This window comes from Gracilinanus agilis, chromosome 2 (assembly GCF_016433145.1).
Source record: "Gracilinanus agilis isolate LMUSP501 chromosome 2, AgileGrace, whole genome shotgun sequence".
In the NCBI taxonomy this organism is placed as follows: domain Eukaryota; kingdom Metazoa; phylum Chordata; class Mammalia; order Didelphimorphia; family Didelphidae; genus Gracilinanus; species Gracilinanus agilis.
In genome coordinates this window covers 696,797,882-696,817,758 of record NC_058131.1, presented here as the reverse complement: position 1 = coordinate 696,817,758, position 19,877 = coordinate 696,797,882, and the positions used below count along the sequence as shown (strand labels likewise).

At 39.8% G+C, this 19,877-nt stretch overlaps 1 protein-coding gene across 1 annotated transcript in view; it reads right to left on the bottom strand.

Annotated features, from left to right (window-relative positions):
• TCERG1L (transcription elongation regulator 1 like) overlaps window positions 1-11,944 on the bottom strand; it is a 341,385-nt gene extending 329,441 nt beyond the window's left edge. Inside the window, exons 1-3 of the mRNA XM_044662931.1 lie at window positions 11,612-11,944; window positions 8,985-9,131; window positions 7,354-7,534 (exon numbers count right to left, since the gene is read on the bottom strand). Of these exons, the coding sequence (XP_044518866.1) occupies window positions 7,354-7,534; window positions 8,985-9,131; window positions 11,612-11,944 (661 nt within the window). The remainder of the gene's footprint in view (window positions 1-7,353; window positions 7,535-8,984; window positions 9,132-11,611) is intronic.
• Between the last annotated feature and the right edge of the window lie 7,933 nt (window positions 11,945-19,877).

Genomic DNA, 19,877 nt, shown 5'->3' with positions numbered 1-19,877 from the left:
ACAAAGCCTTGGAGGATAACTGATATTATTGTTTACTACCTATAAAAAGATCTACCAGTGACCATTGAGGAAGTGAAGTGAAAATAGGTAGGAAGAGGACTGAAAGAGTCTAATGTTATGAAAATTTGCAGAAAAAAAAGAGCATCAAGAAGTATTTGATTCAGCAGTGGCAAAGACTATAGAGGGATAAAAAAAGAAGAATCAAGAGAATATTTGTAAATTAGGATATGATTAGTAACTGCAAAGAGAGAGAGCAGCTCTATTGAATGAAGAGGCCCAAGACCAAACATGGGCTTAGTTAATTAGAGATTGCTGGGAAGAAAGTGGAGGCATCTATTATAGATGGCCTTCTTAAGGATGTTAGCCATGAAATGGTAAAGAGAAATGGATTGTTAGCTATTGCAGCAGACTGGGTCATGTGAGTGTTTTGGGGGAATAAAAGAGATATGGACATTTTTAAGCAGTTGACAAGAAGAGTGAGTAGATTGAATATAAATGAAATATTGGGAATGAGATGCAGGAATCTGCTGGAAAAATAGAATACAATGGCTCCCTGGTACATAGAAATAGGTTTGCCTTGGCAAAAAGAAGACCTACTCTCCATATGAGACTGGAGTATGGACAATAGTGGCTGAAGGTATCTAAGTCATGAGCAGTGGCCAGAAGGACCTGTTGGCAAATGCCACCTCTTTTTAGTGTAACATGAAAACTGATACTCAGATGATGGTTGTGGTTGATGGGTAGGGGATTCTTGAGCAGAGATGAAAAAGTTTGCAGAAGTCTCTATAGTAAGTGGGATAGCAAATTGATAAGAAGGTATAAAGGATCATCTTGCCACAGCAAGGCTCCTTTTGAGATATTATAACATGAATTGGTAGTGAATACAATCTACAGTTTCCAAATGGTCTCCAGATTCCATTAACCACATATGTGTGATAGCAAAGGTAGCAGAGAACGAGAGTCATCTAGGAATGAGGGTTGGAAGGGCAAGATTGTCAATAGGATAAAGGGGCAAGGGACTCCAGAGGAAAATACTTCTGAACTGTTTTACCAAAGGTTCAAGATGGGAACTGGAAAAGAGTGTGGTCAATAAGAGGAGGTCTGAGAAGAGCTAAGCAGTGGAGGAAGAGGATATTAGAATGCGAATAAAGAATTCCAACATGGAATACAAAGGAAAAGTTGGAACACCAACAGACTCAAATCAGATAAGAAAGTTTCAGGAAATATTTAACACTGAACACTTTATCAATGGGTTACCTCTGTGTTTTCTTTAAATGAACAGTACAGGTCTGTGACAAAGTCTGGAGCTAAGTAATTTCTTATAGCTCTTCCTTTTCTCTACACTGGAACAAATTGACCCTCTTTTAAATGTTTTATGGATATTGTCTACATATGAGACTTTAAGACTATCACATGATTATTATTTTCCAGAAACCTGAGTTGTATTGCTACACTAAAATAAATAAACTTTGGTTTTAGTTATAAAACATTTAAGACTTAAAAAACTTGGCTATGGTCCCTGAATGCTGGAAAATATTGTCTGAACAGCATTTCACATTGGTAAACATTTAATTGATAGGCCTGTTAGCAGTGTCCAAAGACGCCAAGACAGACACACATGGACCCAAACACATATGGTCACTGTTAGTAGCTCCATGATATAATCAATGTTTCTGTGGACATGAAAACTGGATTAGTGGGAGGAAGATGGTCTTCTTAAGGTCATTATAAGATATAAGTTGATGTCAACATAGATCCTCTATCTAAAGCACTGTCTTGTCTTGACCTACCTATATCTTCTTCTTTGCTCATTGCATACTTCTCTAATATTAAACTGAAAAGCTAAGACTTTTTTTAACATCTTCAAATAGTTAAAGCTTTTCGTAGCATAAATCATGAGATTACATTTCTAAAGAGCAGTAGTGCAAAAATGGAGTAATTTGGTCCAAAGGTATTTTTTTTTGGTAATTGTATCTTTGATTGTAGGCTCACTATCCAATGTATGCTATTGGAGGCGCAACTCTCTAATAATTAACCTAAACATGTTTCCATTAGTTTTATGATTATTTTTAAACACTTTGGAATTAAAAAGAAAATCATCTCTTTCCCAAATTGTGATATATTCCAGTGGTTAGCAAAATTGGCATCTTCTCAACCTTTGCTCAGATATTATACCTTTACTGAATAGATAGGTTAATGACCCTTTCTTTTCATCTTCTGAGTGTTGAGTCACAAATACAGTTGACCACCACAGGCAATGGCTGCCATTTACAACAGTTAGAAGAGAAAGGAAATTGGAAAAAGGAAATACTCTGGCCCATTTATGAAGTCAATAACCTCTAATTTCATCCAATAGCCCTACTTGGCCAGAAATGATCCTATTTTCCTGAAGATATGATTTAGGCACAACCTCATAACTGGCTCTAATGTCAGGGCTAATCATTGGCAGGAGAGACAATAAAATTCCCAGCCCTTTTCCCTTTTCTCCACTGCCTCACATACAGCTATACAAATGATAGAGAAAGAGATTACTAATTATGTGGCCAGACTCCACTACTAAATTCCATATTATGAAACAAAGGATACCATAATAGTTTTGAAACTAAGAAAGCTTCTGGGTCAAATGCAGAAATATGAGACAACTGATTTCAAATTACCCAAAGTGTTTTCAGTATTTGCTGGCTATGTGTAGTGTGGGACAAGTTTTTCAGATCATTGATCAGAGTGAAAGAGTGGGGCCTGGATATTCCAATCAATCCTCAAGTCTCTCAGGCAATTTTAAACATCATCTTCACTAGCCATGGCCATGGGTCACAAACTGATACTCTTTCTTACCCACATCTACTGTCCTTACTGCTAAAGCCACAAATATTTTTTTCTCCTGAAATTTAAAACTATTTTATTTCAGAGGTGAGATAAATAAAGGTTATTTGCCCAAATCTATACCTAATTAATAAGGGAAAGTGGGTGTAACCAACTATTTTATTATTTTTTAACTTGAAAATTTTTATTTAATTAATTGATTTAGAATATTTTTCCATGGTTACATGATTCATGTTCTTTCAATATCAAGACCTATTCCCATATTATTATTTGCATTAGGGTAATTGCAATCATGTCCCTGTCGACCCATGTGATCAAGCAGTGCTTTTCTTCTGCATTTCTACTCCCACAGTTCCTTCTCTGGATGTGAATAGTGTTCTTTCTCATAAGTCCCTCAGGATTGTCCTGGGTCATTGAATTGCTGCTAGTAGAGAAGTGCATTATATTCAATTGGACCACAGTGTATCCGTCTCTGTGTACAATGTTCTCCTGGTTCTGCTCCTTCCACTCTACATCAATTTCTGGAGGTCATTCAAGTTTACATGTAACCAACTATTTTAAACCAACATCATAAAAGCCAATATAACAGGGTTGCCCATGCAGCATTAAAATGTTGAATGAGCTGCCTTGGGAAATAGCCAGTTTCCCTCACTTGAGCTCTTCAAGCAAATGTTGTATAGACAATACTTGTTTGGTTATGCATAGAGCTAGATGACCTCTGAAGTTTTTTAGCTTGATATTTAATGGGTAGCACTGCATCATGAATGTGAGCTAACTTCAAAACCATAAAAAACTGGACTCAAATCTTATCTGTCACATGCATTGCCTGTGTGACCCTAGAAAAGTCATTTATACTTGTAGCACTCTAGGAAAAAAGCTAAGATGATAAGTTGAAGAGAAAATTTTAATCTTCATTGATAAAGAGAGTTCCTTAGTTCCATACTCAAATTCAATTGTAAGATCATACATACAGTCCCTTTCCCATTATGTTAATTTATCCTTCCCTATTATTAAATTCTCAATAGTTCTATTATTTTATTTTAATTTTAATCTGTGAGTGCAGTGGATTCTATTTCATCTGTAATCATAATCTACTATGAAAGTATCCTGGAAAAGTTGAATGTGAAGCATAGGGAAAAATATCCTAAGGACTGTAGCATGTCTGAAGGCTCAAAGATCTCTTAAGGTCACCTTCAATCTGTAGTTTGTCCTATTCTTGTGATCATTTAAAAATAATCTTAAATTCTAAGGCCAAAAATTGGGACATTAATGCATTGCTGCTGCAGTTGCAAATTGATCAACCATTCTGGAAGGCAATTTGGAACTATGCCCAAAGGGCTTTAAAAGACTGTCTGCCCTTGATCCAGCCATATCACTGTTGGGTTTATACCCCAAAGAGACCATAAGGGGAAAGACTTGTACAAAAATATTTATAGCTGTGCTCTTTGTGGTGGCAAAAAAAATTGGAAAACAAGGGTATGCCCTTCAATTGGGGAATGGCTGAACAAAATGTGGTATCTGCTGGTGATAGAATACTATTGTGCTGAAAGGAATGATGAACTGGAGGAATTCCATGTGAACTGGAAAGACCTCCAGGAATTGATGCAGAGTGAAAGGAGCAAAACCAGGAGAACCTTACTGATACACTGTGGCACAATTGAATGCAATAGACATAGCAACAATGCAATGACATAGGACAATTGTGAGGAACTTATGAGAAAGAACTGTGGGAGTAGAAACACAAAAGAAAAACAATTGCTTTAACACGTAGGTTTATGGGAATATGTTTGGGAATGTCGACTTTAAATGATCACCCTAGTGTAATTATCAATAACGTGGAAATAGGTCTTGATCAATGATACATGTAAAACTCAGTGGAATTGCATGTCAACTACAGGTGAGGGGCTTTCAGAAGGGAGGGAAAGAACATGAATCATGTATATGGAAAAATATTCTAAATTAATTAAATAATAATGTTCAATTAAAAACCTTCTAAGGCCATCTTGATTGCCTTATGTTGAAGATTGTGATGGTGGCCTTCTAGATGGTGATAAATACTAAGATTTTTTTTTCAATTCTATAATTCCATGATCTTTTGATATTCTCTTACCTGTCCATCCTACCTAGATGTATCTTACTCATTAGTAGTTAAGTAGCATATAAACAGACACTTCCATGCCTTTTGGATTCATGGGTATTTAAAGGAATATTTTAAATAATTTTATTAATGATAGCTATTATTTAAATGGTGCTTTAAAATTTGAAAACACATTATAAATATTATATCATTCAGTCATAACAAAAACCCTGAGAGGGAAGTGTTGTTATTTCTCCCCACTTTAAAGATGAGGAAACTGAGGAAGGCAGTGGTCAAACAGAATCTAAGTATCTGAGGCCAAATTTGAAATCAGATCTTCTCTACCCTAAGCTCAGGCTTCTATCTACTTAGTCACCTCGCTGCTAGTACATATTCTCCCTCCTGGTGGTCTATGGGAGATTAGAAGCCAATCTTAATGATTAAGAGATGGTGCTTAACTCAGCTTCAGCTAATATCCAACTCAATTCCACTGTATTTACTGAGTCAAAATGTGTGCACTGTCCTTGAAATTTCTGCTGGAGTAAGTATATTTCCTTCAAAACCAGACTATTTAAACCTGTAGAAGCCACATTCCCCTGTGTTTTTCAAATTAGGAAAAATACAGAGGGTGGAGGGGAAGAAAAAATAGATTTTCCCAAATGATAGACCAGAGTAACAAGAAAGGACACTTTTTTGTCCTTTTCAATATGTTATTTAAAAAAATCCTTAAACCATAAGCTTAAAACTATAAGCGTATTCTTTAAATAGACATCATAAAATATTTATCATAGAACAGAGTTTTGCAGGAAGAAGGTTCATATGCATCTACAATTGACTGTATAAAAGTTATTACAGTAGTTCAAATGTCATAAAAAAAATCATTGAACTCAAATTGATCCTAATATTCACTTGGTAAACAAGCCACTGATTAAAATTGGACAGTAGAGTCAAAAAGGTTAGGGTTGGCGTTGATAGAACAAACAAGGGCCAAGATAACTGCATACTTTCACTGAATATATGGCTTATATTCATTCATTCACCCATTCTGTCACCAACCATTATTAAGCACCTACTATGCCTAAGACACTCTGTTAGAGCACTTGGAAGAATCAGGCCACTGACTCTACTCTCATTATGTCAAGTTACCAAAGTCACAATAATATTATTATTAAGGAAGTCCATAAAATAGGAACAAGAATCCTTGTTTACTCATATGCTTGGACTCCAACTTCAAACAAACAATATAAACTGAGAATCCAAATAAGCAAATCCTCTCTCACTGAGTAAAAGTCAAATAGGCAGCATAATTGTTTTGTTGTAAACATATTTACAAACATATAACTATGTGATCCTGATCTACTTTACAGTTAATCAATAATTTAAGAAAGGCAAGAACAGAAGGCAGCAGCTTACAGGCAAGGATCATTACAACCTTTGAAAAATAGAAAACATTTGAATTGTTCTCTATGACTCAGTGCTAAATAAGATTCATTGCTCATTAGCATAAGGGATGCTTGTAAACAATAAAAAATGAATATTTCCCTTAGCAGAACTTTCTATGATCCAGAGGAAAATTTCCTTGTTACTGCATTTAAAAATACATGGCAAGGAAATGGCAGCAAAGCTAATATAATTGTGAAATATTAAAATCAATTACATAATAGGAGGGGGTTGCCAAGGATGCTGATCGTTTCAATATTTATTTGAACAATATAATGCTATGTAAGTCCAGGATATATTTAAATGATTTTAAATATAGAGGATTTCATTATTTCTTCATCATTACATGGCTAATATAAGATCTTTCATGCAGGGATGAAGTCATTTGTTTTGCTGGGTTGTTGCTTGTTTCAGTTTGGTTTGGTTCATTTGTTTGTTTTTCCAGAGCAAATCATCTTTTAGGTCGTTGACACTTAAAATCTGAACTGCATTATTCTTCAAAACAATCCATCTCGTCTAGTTCCCATATAGAAAGCCTCTACACTGCTTGTGAATGACCATAAAGGGGTAGGGATTTTAAAACATTTGAAATATAGTTGTGCATTCAAATTATTGAATGTTATTTCAGGCTCATTGTCCCATTTAAGTGTGTTGTTTTTACTGGGCTCACTGAATAGTAAGCATCCCCTATTATTAGCTGCCAACAGAAGATAAGATCAAATTCTAAAAATAGAGCCCTGATTAAAAAATTCTCTATATGTTATCTCATCCATCTCTTCTGCTTGCAAACACATTCTATGTCCTAAGAAAACGACAGCTAATGAAGATAATATCTAACTCATATCCAGCTCCCTTATATCAGATTCTCCACTGCCCACTCGAATAGACTGTTTTCACCACGTGACGCTTCCACAAATACGAGCTATTTGCTATTCACAATGAATGCCATATAATAATCAGTGCGAGGAAGTAAAAGATGATGAAAAGAAGTCATCACCATCATTTTTACCAACCTGGTATAGGCTGAGGTGCTAACACCACTGTGGGGAGATGCCTGGAGGCAGGGGCTGGCCTAGATACAGCCATGGCCACCTGGTTTGTCATTAAATGTGGCTTTTCATGTCCATGAAACAATCTCGATTCCTCAGGATGTATCCAAGTGGAGTCCAGAGCAAATGTGTTATTTAAATAGATCTGTCCAAAGTAAAGCAAAACAAATCTTTTAAGTAAATTATCATAATATACAAAATAAACTCTAACAAGAACATGTATTTAGTCCTTTCATACATTGGTTTAAAATGATGGGCATTTCCAGGTCATTACATATTGTGTAAAAAGATAACCTTTCTGACTGTACTCAGAAGAAATGATTGCTTTTTAATTAATGGAGATAAAGTATCTCCTATTCAGGATCTGTTATCCTGCGTCTATTCCTAGTTTTGAAAATTCTAGCAAAATTGAAGTCAAAATGTGAGAATAAAAGAACAATAGTTAAGCCTATTCTTATAGTTGGATAGCGAAAAGAATTATGATGAACTGTCCCAGAGGTAATAAGTAGATTGTTTATACTAATAAGGCCGAGTCTAGAAATCAAGGCCAATGAGTATAAAATAGAAAGCCAAAGAAATCTAAAAGTGATGGGCATTTTTCCAGGCAATAAAGGGAGTCCATTGTACCCAATTTATTATTTTCAGTGATGTTATACATGTTAAGAGTCATAAGACAATGATGTGGGATCCAGCCTGGCCATGACTTGGAATGAATCACTGAGATCTATTGGGCTATACTTTCAGACTTTTCATCACAGAAAGCAAAACTTTGGCTGTGTTGTATAAAATGGGAGTTATGAATAATCTGATATCTTTGGGCAAAGTAGCTTGCCAAAATGCAGATTTCAGTTCTAAACACCCTTTTCCTATTTGGGTGCTTTAAACTTGGATCGAGATAATAATGTAGCTTCACTTGTCATTGTCTAAGCAGAAACAATGATCCAAGCTTGCTCAGTGTGGGGGAGAGGGAAAGCAACTATTTTAATAATTACATGTAACCATTGAGAGGCATTATAGGCTTAACGAATATAGTATCAGATGAAGAGACCAGAACACTTGCCTGGGTTAAGGTTTTGCCTTTATTTGTGAGAGAATGGACAAATCACTTTGGCTTCCATAGCCTTCAACAGTATCTAAATGAGTCCACTAAGATGACTTCTGTTTTGGTAGAAAGAATCCCTAACTTTTAATACATGCATACATATATACATGCAGGTGTGTATCATACATATATTACAGATCCCTGATATTGTCATTCTCCATGTAATTTTAAAGATTCTTAAAAAAAAACTTAAATGTACGTGTTCCCAAAGAAGAAAAAATAGCAAATGGAAAATCCAGTAAAACAAAATGCCAATGGAAAATAATACAGCCATTGCTTTGAATTTTAAAGAGTAAGATTTTGAGTTTTAGTCCCTAGAATACATTGATAGTTTTGATAAAGCATTCTTAGAGTCCATGGGTTTAGGTAGATGGTTGCTATGTTGCAATTATATTAAAAATATTTTTCCCTGTAGTGACATATATATACAGATATATAAATATAATTTAACAGTTAAAATCTATTGATGCAACTAAATTTTTGGCATTTTTACCTTACAGTTGGGCATCCTCTTGTCTAGCCAACTTTTCCCTACAGGAGGTGGAAGAGCAGATGTGTATACTTGGGGAAAAATGGGGATCAAATCCACATTGGAAGAGGGAGAAAATCCTATCACAGGTGACTGAGCTCCAAATATCCACTAAAAAACAAAACAATAGAAGAGGGAAATTGAAATTCTGTTTATTCTAAAATAAATCCACAATGTTTGGGATTAAATCACTTCTGGTTTGTTTAGGGGTCTCTGAGTCCAACCACTATTTTTAAACCAAAAGACATTTATATTTTTAAGGTGATTAAAATAAATATATTTTCCCACTCTGCAGTGCTAAATGACTGCCACAATTCATGAACAGTGAACATGATGATAAATATATTGGTTTAGTAATAATACAAATCAATATTGAGTACTGCATTCTGGAATACTGACAGAAAACTAACTTCAATCATAAAGACAACAGCGATGAGGTGATGAACTACCCTCCCCCCCAAAAAAAAATTAAAAAGATTGTCAACAATACAGGAAAGAGATTGTAAAATGCATCTTTCACCATTGAATTGTTTAGATAAACATGAAAAATGCTATATTTCATGAGATTTCAGGATTAATGATCCATTTCCCCCAATTTAAGGTAATAAAAGATCATCTACTCCCCAAAGAACACTTCCTTTCATGACACATTTTTTCTCATTAAAAATAAGCAAAAAGGTTGAGGCTTAAAGTTTCTAAAGAAAAAGGCTTCCAAATAAAATATAACCTCATTATTGAACCTAACATGACTAACAAGACCTAATGTACAAAATATAATGGCAAAAACTAACATTGAGTATGAACATCTCCAGGTTTTCAATAAAGGATTCATATACATGTAATTGAACCTTCAGTGAATAACTAAGAAGAGAAATGCCTTAATGGAAGAAAAACCCTCACAATATCTATTTGAGTTGTAAGATCATAATATATATACATATATCTATAACACTATATATTACATATACATATATATACTAGCTGCTCTTCAATTTTAACATTGTTCTTTTGATTCTAAAATGTAGTATTTGATAGCAATTCCAAAAGCTGAAAGGAAGACAAAAGTCGAGTGTTTTCCTCTTTCCTAATTCTTCTTCCATTCACACACACACACACACACACACACACAAATGCAGCTTTCTAAACAGAAAATGTTCATTCCTTGGCATTATATACCTCTAGTGGTAGCATTCAGACATGACAAGCTCCAAAATGTTGCAAGGGCTACGAGGTTTATTTAACTAATCGAAAAAGAAACTGGACGAATATGAAAATATCCCCGACAGCTCAATGCATGATTCAGTTTCAGTTCTGATGGTCCACTTTTCAAAGGCTGAAGGGGCGGAAGCCTCGGTTTCACAGGATGCAGCTGAAATGAGGTGAAGTCTCCTGGTTTTGCACAGCATTTATTCAAATATGCTAATGAAGTTAATGCTCAGAGAATGGGGCGAGCTGCCCTAAAATGTAGTATCTGCATAGATACCCAGAAGACAACTCACTGAGCATTTACGGAAAGGCGACTTCTGTTCTATTCTAATTGAACTCGGTCACAATTTAAACTGTCCTCTGTCTTTTTTCTGTCTCTTGTCTCCGTTTCCGTGTCTTTCTGTCTCTGTTTCGCCCAGTTTCTGTCTCTCTGTTTGTCTCGGTCTGTCTGCTCTCCGGCTCTCCCTGCTTCCTTCCCTGATCCTTGTTCCTCCCTCTTTTTTTCTGCCTTCGCCTTCTTCTTCGGTGTATTGGAGACAAACTCTTCCCAAGTGCCATAGATCAGGAAACAATTTGATGGCAGCCGTAGGACGAGGAGAGCCGATTTAGAAAGCATTCGGGGTGACCAGTTCATTCCCCCAAATGGCTCCTCGTCGTTTCTCTGCCCCCCCCTCACACACACACACACACACACACACACACACACACACACACACACACACACACACACACACACACACACTCCTCCTTCGGTGGAATCCCATTCCCTTTAGCTAACGCCTCGGGTCTCGTTTTAAGGGGTTGGGAAATGCCCTCCCCGAGAGGAAGGAGCAAGAAGGGTGGATTGGCAGGTCCCCGGGTTTGCTGTTGAAGTCTGCCAGGGACTGGGAAAGTATTAACTTCGGCGTGTGTAACTCGGCCATGGTGGGTGCTTGGCTGCAGCCCGCGGCTCTAGCAGGCTGCAACTTCAGCACCGCTGCCTCCTGGACAGCGAATCCGAGGCAGGAGAAGAAAGTTCTGGCCAGCGCTGTGGGTTCTCCGGGATCGCGGGGTGGCCCCGCTCTAATGTGGGTTCCCCAACCGCCCTGTAAGCATTTCGTAACCCCCCGAGACCCAGAACAGGGGCCCCAAGCACGAACTTTCGGGGGTGGGGACGGAGGGCTCCCTGCCAGGCTGCACCCCGATCCTTCTGGAAGTCCGAGAGCCCTGGAGGAGAAGCGCCAGGAGGGGGAGAACGAGCCGAAAGGGAGCCGTGCGGCCGGCATGCTACCCCGGGAGAGCAAAGCAGCCCCCCAGGGCGCCTCGGCCGCTGCGGGAGGGGCAGCCTCGACCGAAGGAGAACGAGGAGGAGGACGGAGAGGGGGCAAAGGGGTGCCGATGCTTACCTGCTCGTTCAGCACGGGGTACTGAGGCGCTGGGGGATCGGCGGCCGCCGAGGGTACGGGCACCAACGGCAGGAAAGAGGGCTCGCAGGGCATTTGCCAACCAGGCACCCCCGAAAGCAGCGGTGGCGGTGGCTGGGGGGGTGAGGGCAGGAGCAGCGGCGGGGGCATGACCCCCGCTGCCAGCCGCAGGACCCCCCCGGAGCTGGGCACCATCCACAGGCAGGGCGGCGGCGGCTGCGGGGAGAGCTCGGCATTCATCTGCCAGAGCAGTTGCGGGGGAGGCTGCGGGGGCCGGCGGGGCCGCCGCCGCGGGAGGCTCGGACCCGGGAGCATCCTACATGCCCCAGCCAGCCAGCTTGCCGCCCGTCCACCCGCCGGGCCGGCCAGGGGACGCGCGGGATAAGGCGCCACTCAGCCGGACGGGCGACCCTGGGCAGGGGCGGCGGCGGAGGTGGGGAGGGGGCGAGGGCTCTTCCCGCTGCCCATCGGTGCCCAGCTCTGGCCGCCTCCAGAAGCCGTCCCGCTAGCTGCGGGAGGCCGGCGCCGTGCGCGGCCAAAAGAGCAAGGGCAGGCCTGGCGGCGGCACCTGCGGAGGCGGGGGCGGCGGTGGGAGTCCAACAGACCCAGCCCCGGGCAGCTCCAATCAGCCTAGCCGAACTGGGCACCGGCAGCAGCGGTGGCAGAGGCAGCGGAGTGGGAGCTCCACTTCATTCAGAAGCGACGCGACGTCGCCCCGCCCCTGGTCCTGCCCCTCCCGAAGGCTCCGCCCTCTTCCCACTAGCTCCACCCCCACCGCCCCCTCCGCTTCACTGAGGGGTTCTAGGGTGGCTCTCCACCACATCCCCCGCATCCAGCAGGGCTCTGCCCTCGCTGGCCCACCCGGGGGGTGAGAAGGGGCATCGGACAAGGGTAGGAAGGATGCGGGCCGCTGGCCACCTCCTCGGGCCCCGAGGCTGGGCGCTGCCCCTAAAAGCTGCCTGTTTCTCTGGGCCAGCATGGTGGGTCGGGCTGGGGACTGAAGCTAGCAGCGGAGCCGGAGGGCACGGAGGGCATTGCCTAGCGTTTCTTCTCTATGCCCGGGAAGAGCCTGGCCGAGGCCAGGAGGTGGAGGGTCCAGGGGGAGGGAAGCTCCAGGCTGGCCGGCGCAGCATCTGAGGCTGGGGGAGTCTGTGGGTGATGGATGAGCTGCTGAGCGAGAGACGGTTCAACCGCGCCCGCCACCTAGTCACTGGGGAGAAAATTGAGGCCAGCGAGCGAGAGGCCGTGCCCAATCGGACACTGGCGACTCGAGTGTTTTCCACTGCGGCACCCTGACCCAGGGGGACGCCGGGGCAGGAGAACCGAACTGGGTTCAAGATCCCCTGAACCGGGCCTCCCTCCCTCCAGATTCCCGCGCCTCCCTTCTCTGCCTTGGATAGAGATGCTTGCAAGCTTCTTCCCCACTAGACTGTAGCATCCCCAGAATATACCACAGTGCCTTGCACATTACTGTTCATTCTTTCGGTATGGTCCAACTCTTCATGATACTTTTTTGGGGGAGGGGAGGAGAGCCTCATCAAAGATACTGGAGTGATTTGTCATTTCCTTGTACAGTGGATTAAGATAAACCCAAGATGAATGACTTGCCCAGGATCACTCAGATATCTGAACACATCTTCCTTCCTCCAGGCCCAGATTTATACACTGAGTCATCTTGCTGCCTTACCTGGCACATAGTAGGTATTTAATAAATGTTGATTGACTGATTGTATGACCCTGAGAAAGTCACTTGTCTATTGGAGCTTCAAACTAATTTTACAGCTTTGCACTTAGTAAAAAGCCTATCATGTTCAAGGCAGAAATTATTTACTTTACATCACAATCAGGAAGGCACCAGGGGGCAGCTGGGTGACTCAATGGATTGAGAGCCAGGCTCAGAGATGGGAGATCCTGGATTAAAATCTGGCCTCAGACTCTTCCTTGCTGTGTGACCTTGGGCAAGTCACTTAACCCTCATTGCTGAGCCCTTAACACTCTTCTGCCTTGAAACCAATACACAGTATTGGTTCTAAGATGGAAGGTAAGGGTTTAAAAAAGAAAAAAGAAAGAAAAAAGGGAGGCACCTCTATGGTCAGAGTGACCCTAGGCAGGTCTAAGAACTTATCCAAAGGAAGAGCTACAACTATGCCGCAGAAGCTGACAGACATCCTAGAAGGGAATTTCTTCCCTGGAGGTTCCTATGTCTTGGAAATCACTGACACAGATTTTTTGTTTATTTTCTAAATGAAACACACTCTACCAGGGTGTAGGTTTACAAAGCCCAAAGACAAGAGCCCCTGACCACAAGGAACTTAAATTGTGAGAGGCCAGGGATACAGCAAAGTATAAAAGTGAAGGTGAAGCATGTGCAAACAGTTTCCAGCTGGAGAATATACTTATAACTGAGAGGGTCAGGACCAGTCTCAGAGCAAAAGGACCATCAAGGATGGGGATTCTCAGACGCCATTATGCTGAGGGCTTGAGTACATCCCCACTAGGAGAAGACTATTTTTTGCAAAAGTCAGCTGGAGGGACCGGCTAGTCCGTTCAGGAGGAATGGTAGCAGGCCAGTTCAATAAAAATTGAGAGCATATGAGATGTCTTCATCTGAGACAAGACTAGAAAATGAGGTAGAAATAAAATTGCGTGAAAAGTTTGAATGATGCCAGTCTAAAGATTTGGGTCTTTTATCCTAAAGTGATTAGGAAACTATTGAATTATTTTAGGTATCTATTTTTGTCAATTTTGACTAAGTAGAGGGAAGTCTAAGCTGGGCAGATCTAATTCCTAGTGTATATGTCTGTCTGAAGCATGACTGTGTGAGGGACACATTATAGAAGAAGGAGAGAAACCCTTCAGGAGGCTGTGCTCTCCATCCCTGAGCTTCTGAGCCCCATGACAAATGAATTGAAAAGGGGCTGCATACAGGCAGACCTGAGGTAGAATCTTTGCGAAGAATTATAGATGTGGGATGAAGAAGAGAAAGGTCAAGGCTGACCCAAAGGGTGTAATCCTGTGTGAGCAGATTGATGGTGGTGTCATTAACAGAAAATGGGAAACAAGGAGGACTACTTTAGACATGGTGAGTTCGAGATGGCTTCCAGACATCTAAATGGAGATGCCCAGCAGGCAGTTGGAAATAGGGGATTGGAATTCTGATGAAATATTCGAGTTGAAATAAAGGCTTGGAAATCGTCTTCATAGAAATGATCACTGAATGCCTAGGATCGGATGAAATCCCAGACTTGTTAAAGATGGGGTCACAGGATACATAAGCTGGGAGATAGGGAAGGAAAGGTGATCATCCAGCAAAAAGGCTGAGGAGGAACAGTCAAGTTATCAGGCAAAAAAAATGAAATTTTATGAAAAGAAAGGAATATGAGGTGAACAGAAGGGTACGAAACCAGTCCACAAAATAAATATATGAATCAAACTGCTTGGGAAAGCCTGGTAATATTATAAATCAGAAAGTTACTCTCCTTACCAATAACACTCATAACAATTAATAGACTGTCTCTCCCATTCACACACATATGTGTAAAATATCTGCATGATTCAAGTCCTCCAGAATCATTTTAGATGTCTATTTACTTTACAAAAGCTATGGGGGCGAAAACGAATGTGGTCCCATAAAGTGTTCTTATAATGGCACTCTGGACTTCTATTTTCTATTAATGACCCTTTGGAAGAGGTTGTCATCTTTTATTGCCAAGAAAGAAGAGAGGCGTGTGCATTAGAATCATGCCATGATGGTAGCTTGTTAATATGACCCAGGTTTTCTACTCATCTCATGTACTAAGGACTACTAGTCTGGCCTCAGTAAAATAAATAAGTAAATAAAGCAAAAGCTCAACAAAAACCCAAACACAAATAGCCATCAAGAAACGAATACATGTAAAATCTTATGCTGAAATGGATAACTTGCTGAGAGGCAGGTAATAGGTAAGGCTAATAAGTCTAAGATCTCATGTGTATGAAAAAAAAGACAGCCTCAATGGAATTTCAAAGTTTATTTTTTTCTGACAGAAACATCTGAAAGCCATGTGCTTGTGAGCAGCCAGTGTAACATCATTTCTGCTATGCAAAATGGAGAGCAGAATGATTGACATTTAGCGGTTTGGAACTTAGAATCAACCAAGCTTCCCATGAGCCAGCAAGGGCAAAAGTCAGTTGCTAGGACGACTATAAATAGCAGGATTTTGGACCAAAGGGGGTCTCAATTTGGAGAAGGGCTTTGGTGAGAGGTTTTGGTTGGTTGGGTAGGCCAAAAGTCAATTTAGGATACCAGCAGCCAATATTGATCAATACCTTAGTTTCCAATCCTGAATCTATACTATACATCCTAATCAATTAATCATCAAAGAAGAAGCAACACCAAATACCATCGAACAACCTGGTTCAGGTTAAAGCAGTCTGGTCTGGCCAGGTTGCAACTGAGAGAGATTTAATGTCACCTGATCATCTGTAGCTTTAGTCAAGAATTTCCTTTAGCCCTCTTTCTTTCAGTTCCCCGTTTCTCTTTCCCTAAGTCTGTTATCATTCAATCTTGAAACTTACTTAGGTGGATATCATTTTTACCCTGAGGATCATCAAACATATGCTTGGGTGTCTGGAGGAAGAGGGATTATCCAAGCAAAGTTAAGTTGCAGTCAACTAGATAAACACTAGTTGACTGCAACAAGATGATCACAAAAACATCTTAAATGAAGTGAAGTAGAGTGAAGTGAGCAGAATCAGGAGAAATCCAGTAACAACAATGTATGATGATCAACTGTGAATGACTTAACTATTATCAACAAGGCAAGAATCCAAGATAACTCCAAGGAACTCATAACAAAAAAAAAAAAAATAGCCACTGCCAAAGAATAAATAGAAAGAACCCAAATGTAGATTGAAGTATAGCATTCTTCACTTATTTTCCTGCATTATTTTTCTGTAGTGTAAGCGATATGTCTTATTTTTCAACATGATGAACAGGAAAATATGCATTATATGAAAACATATGTACAACCAATATCATATTACCTGCCTTCTTGGAGAGGAGAGAGGGAAAGGGGGAGGGAAGGGAATGAGGGGGAAAAAAAGAATGAAACAAATTTTTGGACATAACTGAAGTGAGTATTTGTTTCTCTTGGATAAGCATGTTATTATAATTTATTACACATAACTAATCATGTATATTATATTAGTTATGTAACATATATTTTATTTTATTTAGAAATTAATATAAATGGTAAAGAAGATAAAAATAGTGTTTCTGTGTTTATGACAATGAACAATCTTGCAGAGATAAAAAAGAATGAAAAGAGAAGACCACTGGATTTAGCCATTAACAAATATTTGAATCCTTTAGAGAGAACAATTCCATTGATGGGATGAAATGAGAACCTTTATTTCAGGGAACTAACAAGTGAATAGGATATAAGAAAATGAAGGCAACCAACCTTGGGAGGTCAATTAAATAATATGAGCAATAGAAATAAGGGATGGAAGTTTGCATCAAACCTGTATTATTTTTTATGGGAAACCTAGAAATAAGTGCATATACTGGAAAAGAAGCCAATGAATGAAGAAAGATCTAAGATGAGGGAAAGAAAATGAAAGACTGAAACTCCCAAAAGATATGGAATGGAATTATATCAAGAAAAAAATTATATGTAAGTTTCTCAGAAATATGGGAGCAAAAAGTAAAGAGAATAAAAATGAACATGAGCAATTGTGGACTAAGGTAATCAGGAGTTCACAACAGATAGCCTCTCTGCTCAGTTCTGTAGGAGGCAAAAATTATCTGCTGAAAGGGAGGAAAGAGGAGGCTATTGATTGTCTAAGGAAAGAAGAAAATATTAAAGTCAGACTTTACACATACATACACACATGTATATATATATATATATATACATTTGTGTGTGTGTGTATATATATATATATATATATATATATGTATGTATGTATAATTTGTTCCTAAAAGCAGTAGGGGGGAAAAGTAAATTGAATAAACAGAATGTCATGCAGCAGTGAGTACCCAGAATACATGTTTGTAGTAACTCATTTTGGCACAATTTCACAGTATCATAACTTCCTCAGGGAATATTCAGTTGATTATGAGTAGAAAGAAGATGGCTGCAGTAATACTCAGTGAAGTTTTTGTAAATTGATACTGGTATTGGGAAAAGAGAATTATGGATTGAGGAGTAGTTCCTAGTCTATAGCTAAAGTGATCAAATAGAGGCTCAAGTTGATGAAAAAAAAGAAAAGAAAAGAAATCAGAAAGGGGCTCAGGGACTAGAGAGCCCAGTGAGAATGGAGAGCCAATTAGGGACTAATGCTCCACAGGGGAAATTGGGAGTGGAAAGATCTAGAGAGTAATTTCAGAATTATAGGCCATAGAAGTAACATAAATATGGATGGTGGGGGAGATTAATATTGTGACTATCCTTGTGTGTGACTGAATCATTGATCAACAATTACTTAAGTATCTAGATGGTGCCCTTTAATTTTCCAATTACCCGGGGTAGCCAGCTCTTCTTTTGCTATTCCATTAAGTTCCTTTAGTCTTCATCTTCAGGGCCCCGAATATCTCAATATCCAGAATGTGAAGAGTGAATCAAACTTTCTTTGTCTATCAATCAGCAATTTTTAAGCTAATCAATCAAAAAACTTAAGCACCTCCTACATAACACTAAGTAAGAATGTTTGTAAGTCACTTGCTAAAGTGGGTGACAACTCCAGAGGTGACTGACCACCCCCTGGGTAGTGCTAAGCAAATTGAAAGACTGCAATTGGTTCCCATAAAGTGGAGGAAGGGACAGGAAGGGACATGGAAAAAGTACTATAAAAAGTCCTGAATTTCCTGACCAGGGTTCTTTGGCTGGTGATTTGCCTGTTGGAGGTGGCTTTGGACTGGGACTTCAACTTTGACTTGGGACCTTGGCTCTTGGACTCTTCTTGAAGGACTGCTCCTGGATCTTCAACTTTGGACTTCCATGTTGGAGGACTTTGCCTTGGGCAAATGAGTAGCTGTAGCTAAAGACACTACCAGACATGGGGAAGCTCCTGTGGGGCTGAGCCTCACATTACTAGAGAAGGGCTGGTAGGTTTTAGGTCTTTACTCTCCTTTTTCCAATTTCACTCTTTCTAAATAAAGCTACTAAAATCATTTTTGACTTTAGTTATAATATCTTTAAATCAGTGACCACAATATTACTATAGAAGTCTCATATTTAGTTGAACCCGTAAATTTAATTTCTTACAAGAACCTCATCAGTTTATAAGACGAAATCAGCCTTAGTACTCACACTTCATTAGTACCTGCCCCCTGGATCTCTCTGATTGGATGTTAGAGCAGAGAGTTCCTCCCAAATCCTTCATCTGAGGAGAATGCCTAGCCATGCCAGTTCTCTCTTCATTTACCACTTGGCTGTTCTCCTTTCGACTTTTTTATTCCATGCCTGGTACCTCCCTCCCTTCTCCTCTTACAGCTTCTCAGTTTCCTTTGGTAGACTATCATTTCCTTTGAGATTGTAAATTCTGTCAGGGCAGAGACTGTCTTGATTTCTTGCTTTTATATCCCCCTTATTTACTGCAGTGCCTAGCACATCAGAGGTGCTTAATATTTACTGACTGTTTGGTTGATTAAGATATGCCAATATTTCTGCTATGTTCCAGGGCTATACAAATAAGTGCAGGAGATACAATTGTGATTAGAGTTAAGAAGACCTGAGTTCAAATCTTACCTTAGATCCTTACTAATCTATTACCTCAAACAGGTAACTTGACTGCTCCCAACTTCAGTTACTTTTATCTATAAAATGGGGGTGGTAATAATACCTGCCTTACAGAGTTGTGGATAAAGTTCTTGGCAAACCTAAAAAGTTACAAAAATGGTGATGGTGATAATGATGATGGTTATTGTTGCCTAACAAAGGAAGACTCTATCTATGTATACAAATGTGTGTGTAACATACCTACACACATCTTTAAGTTATAAGGCTTAATTTAATTTTAGGCAATTAAAGTTTAAAGTTATCCTAAGACTTTGGGAATACCAAATATATGGCTCTCTCCATATGTATGTATAGACAAACATAACTATAGAGAGATAGAGAGTAGATGGATAGATCAATATGGCTATAGATAGATATAGTAGATACTCTATATCTATCATAAAGTAGATAGACATAAGTATCTATAGATTGATATAAATATAGATAGACATAAATCTAGATAGACTATAGACATAGGAAGATAC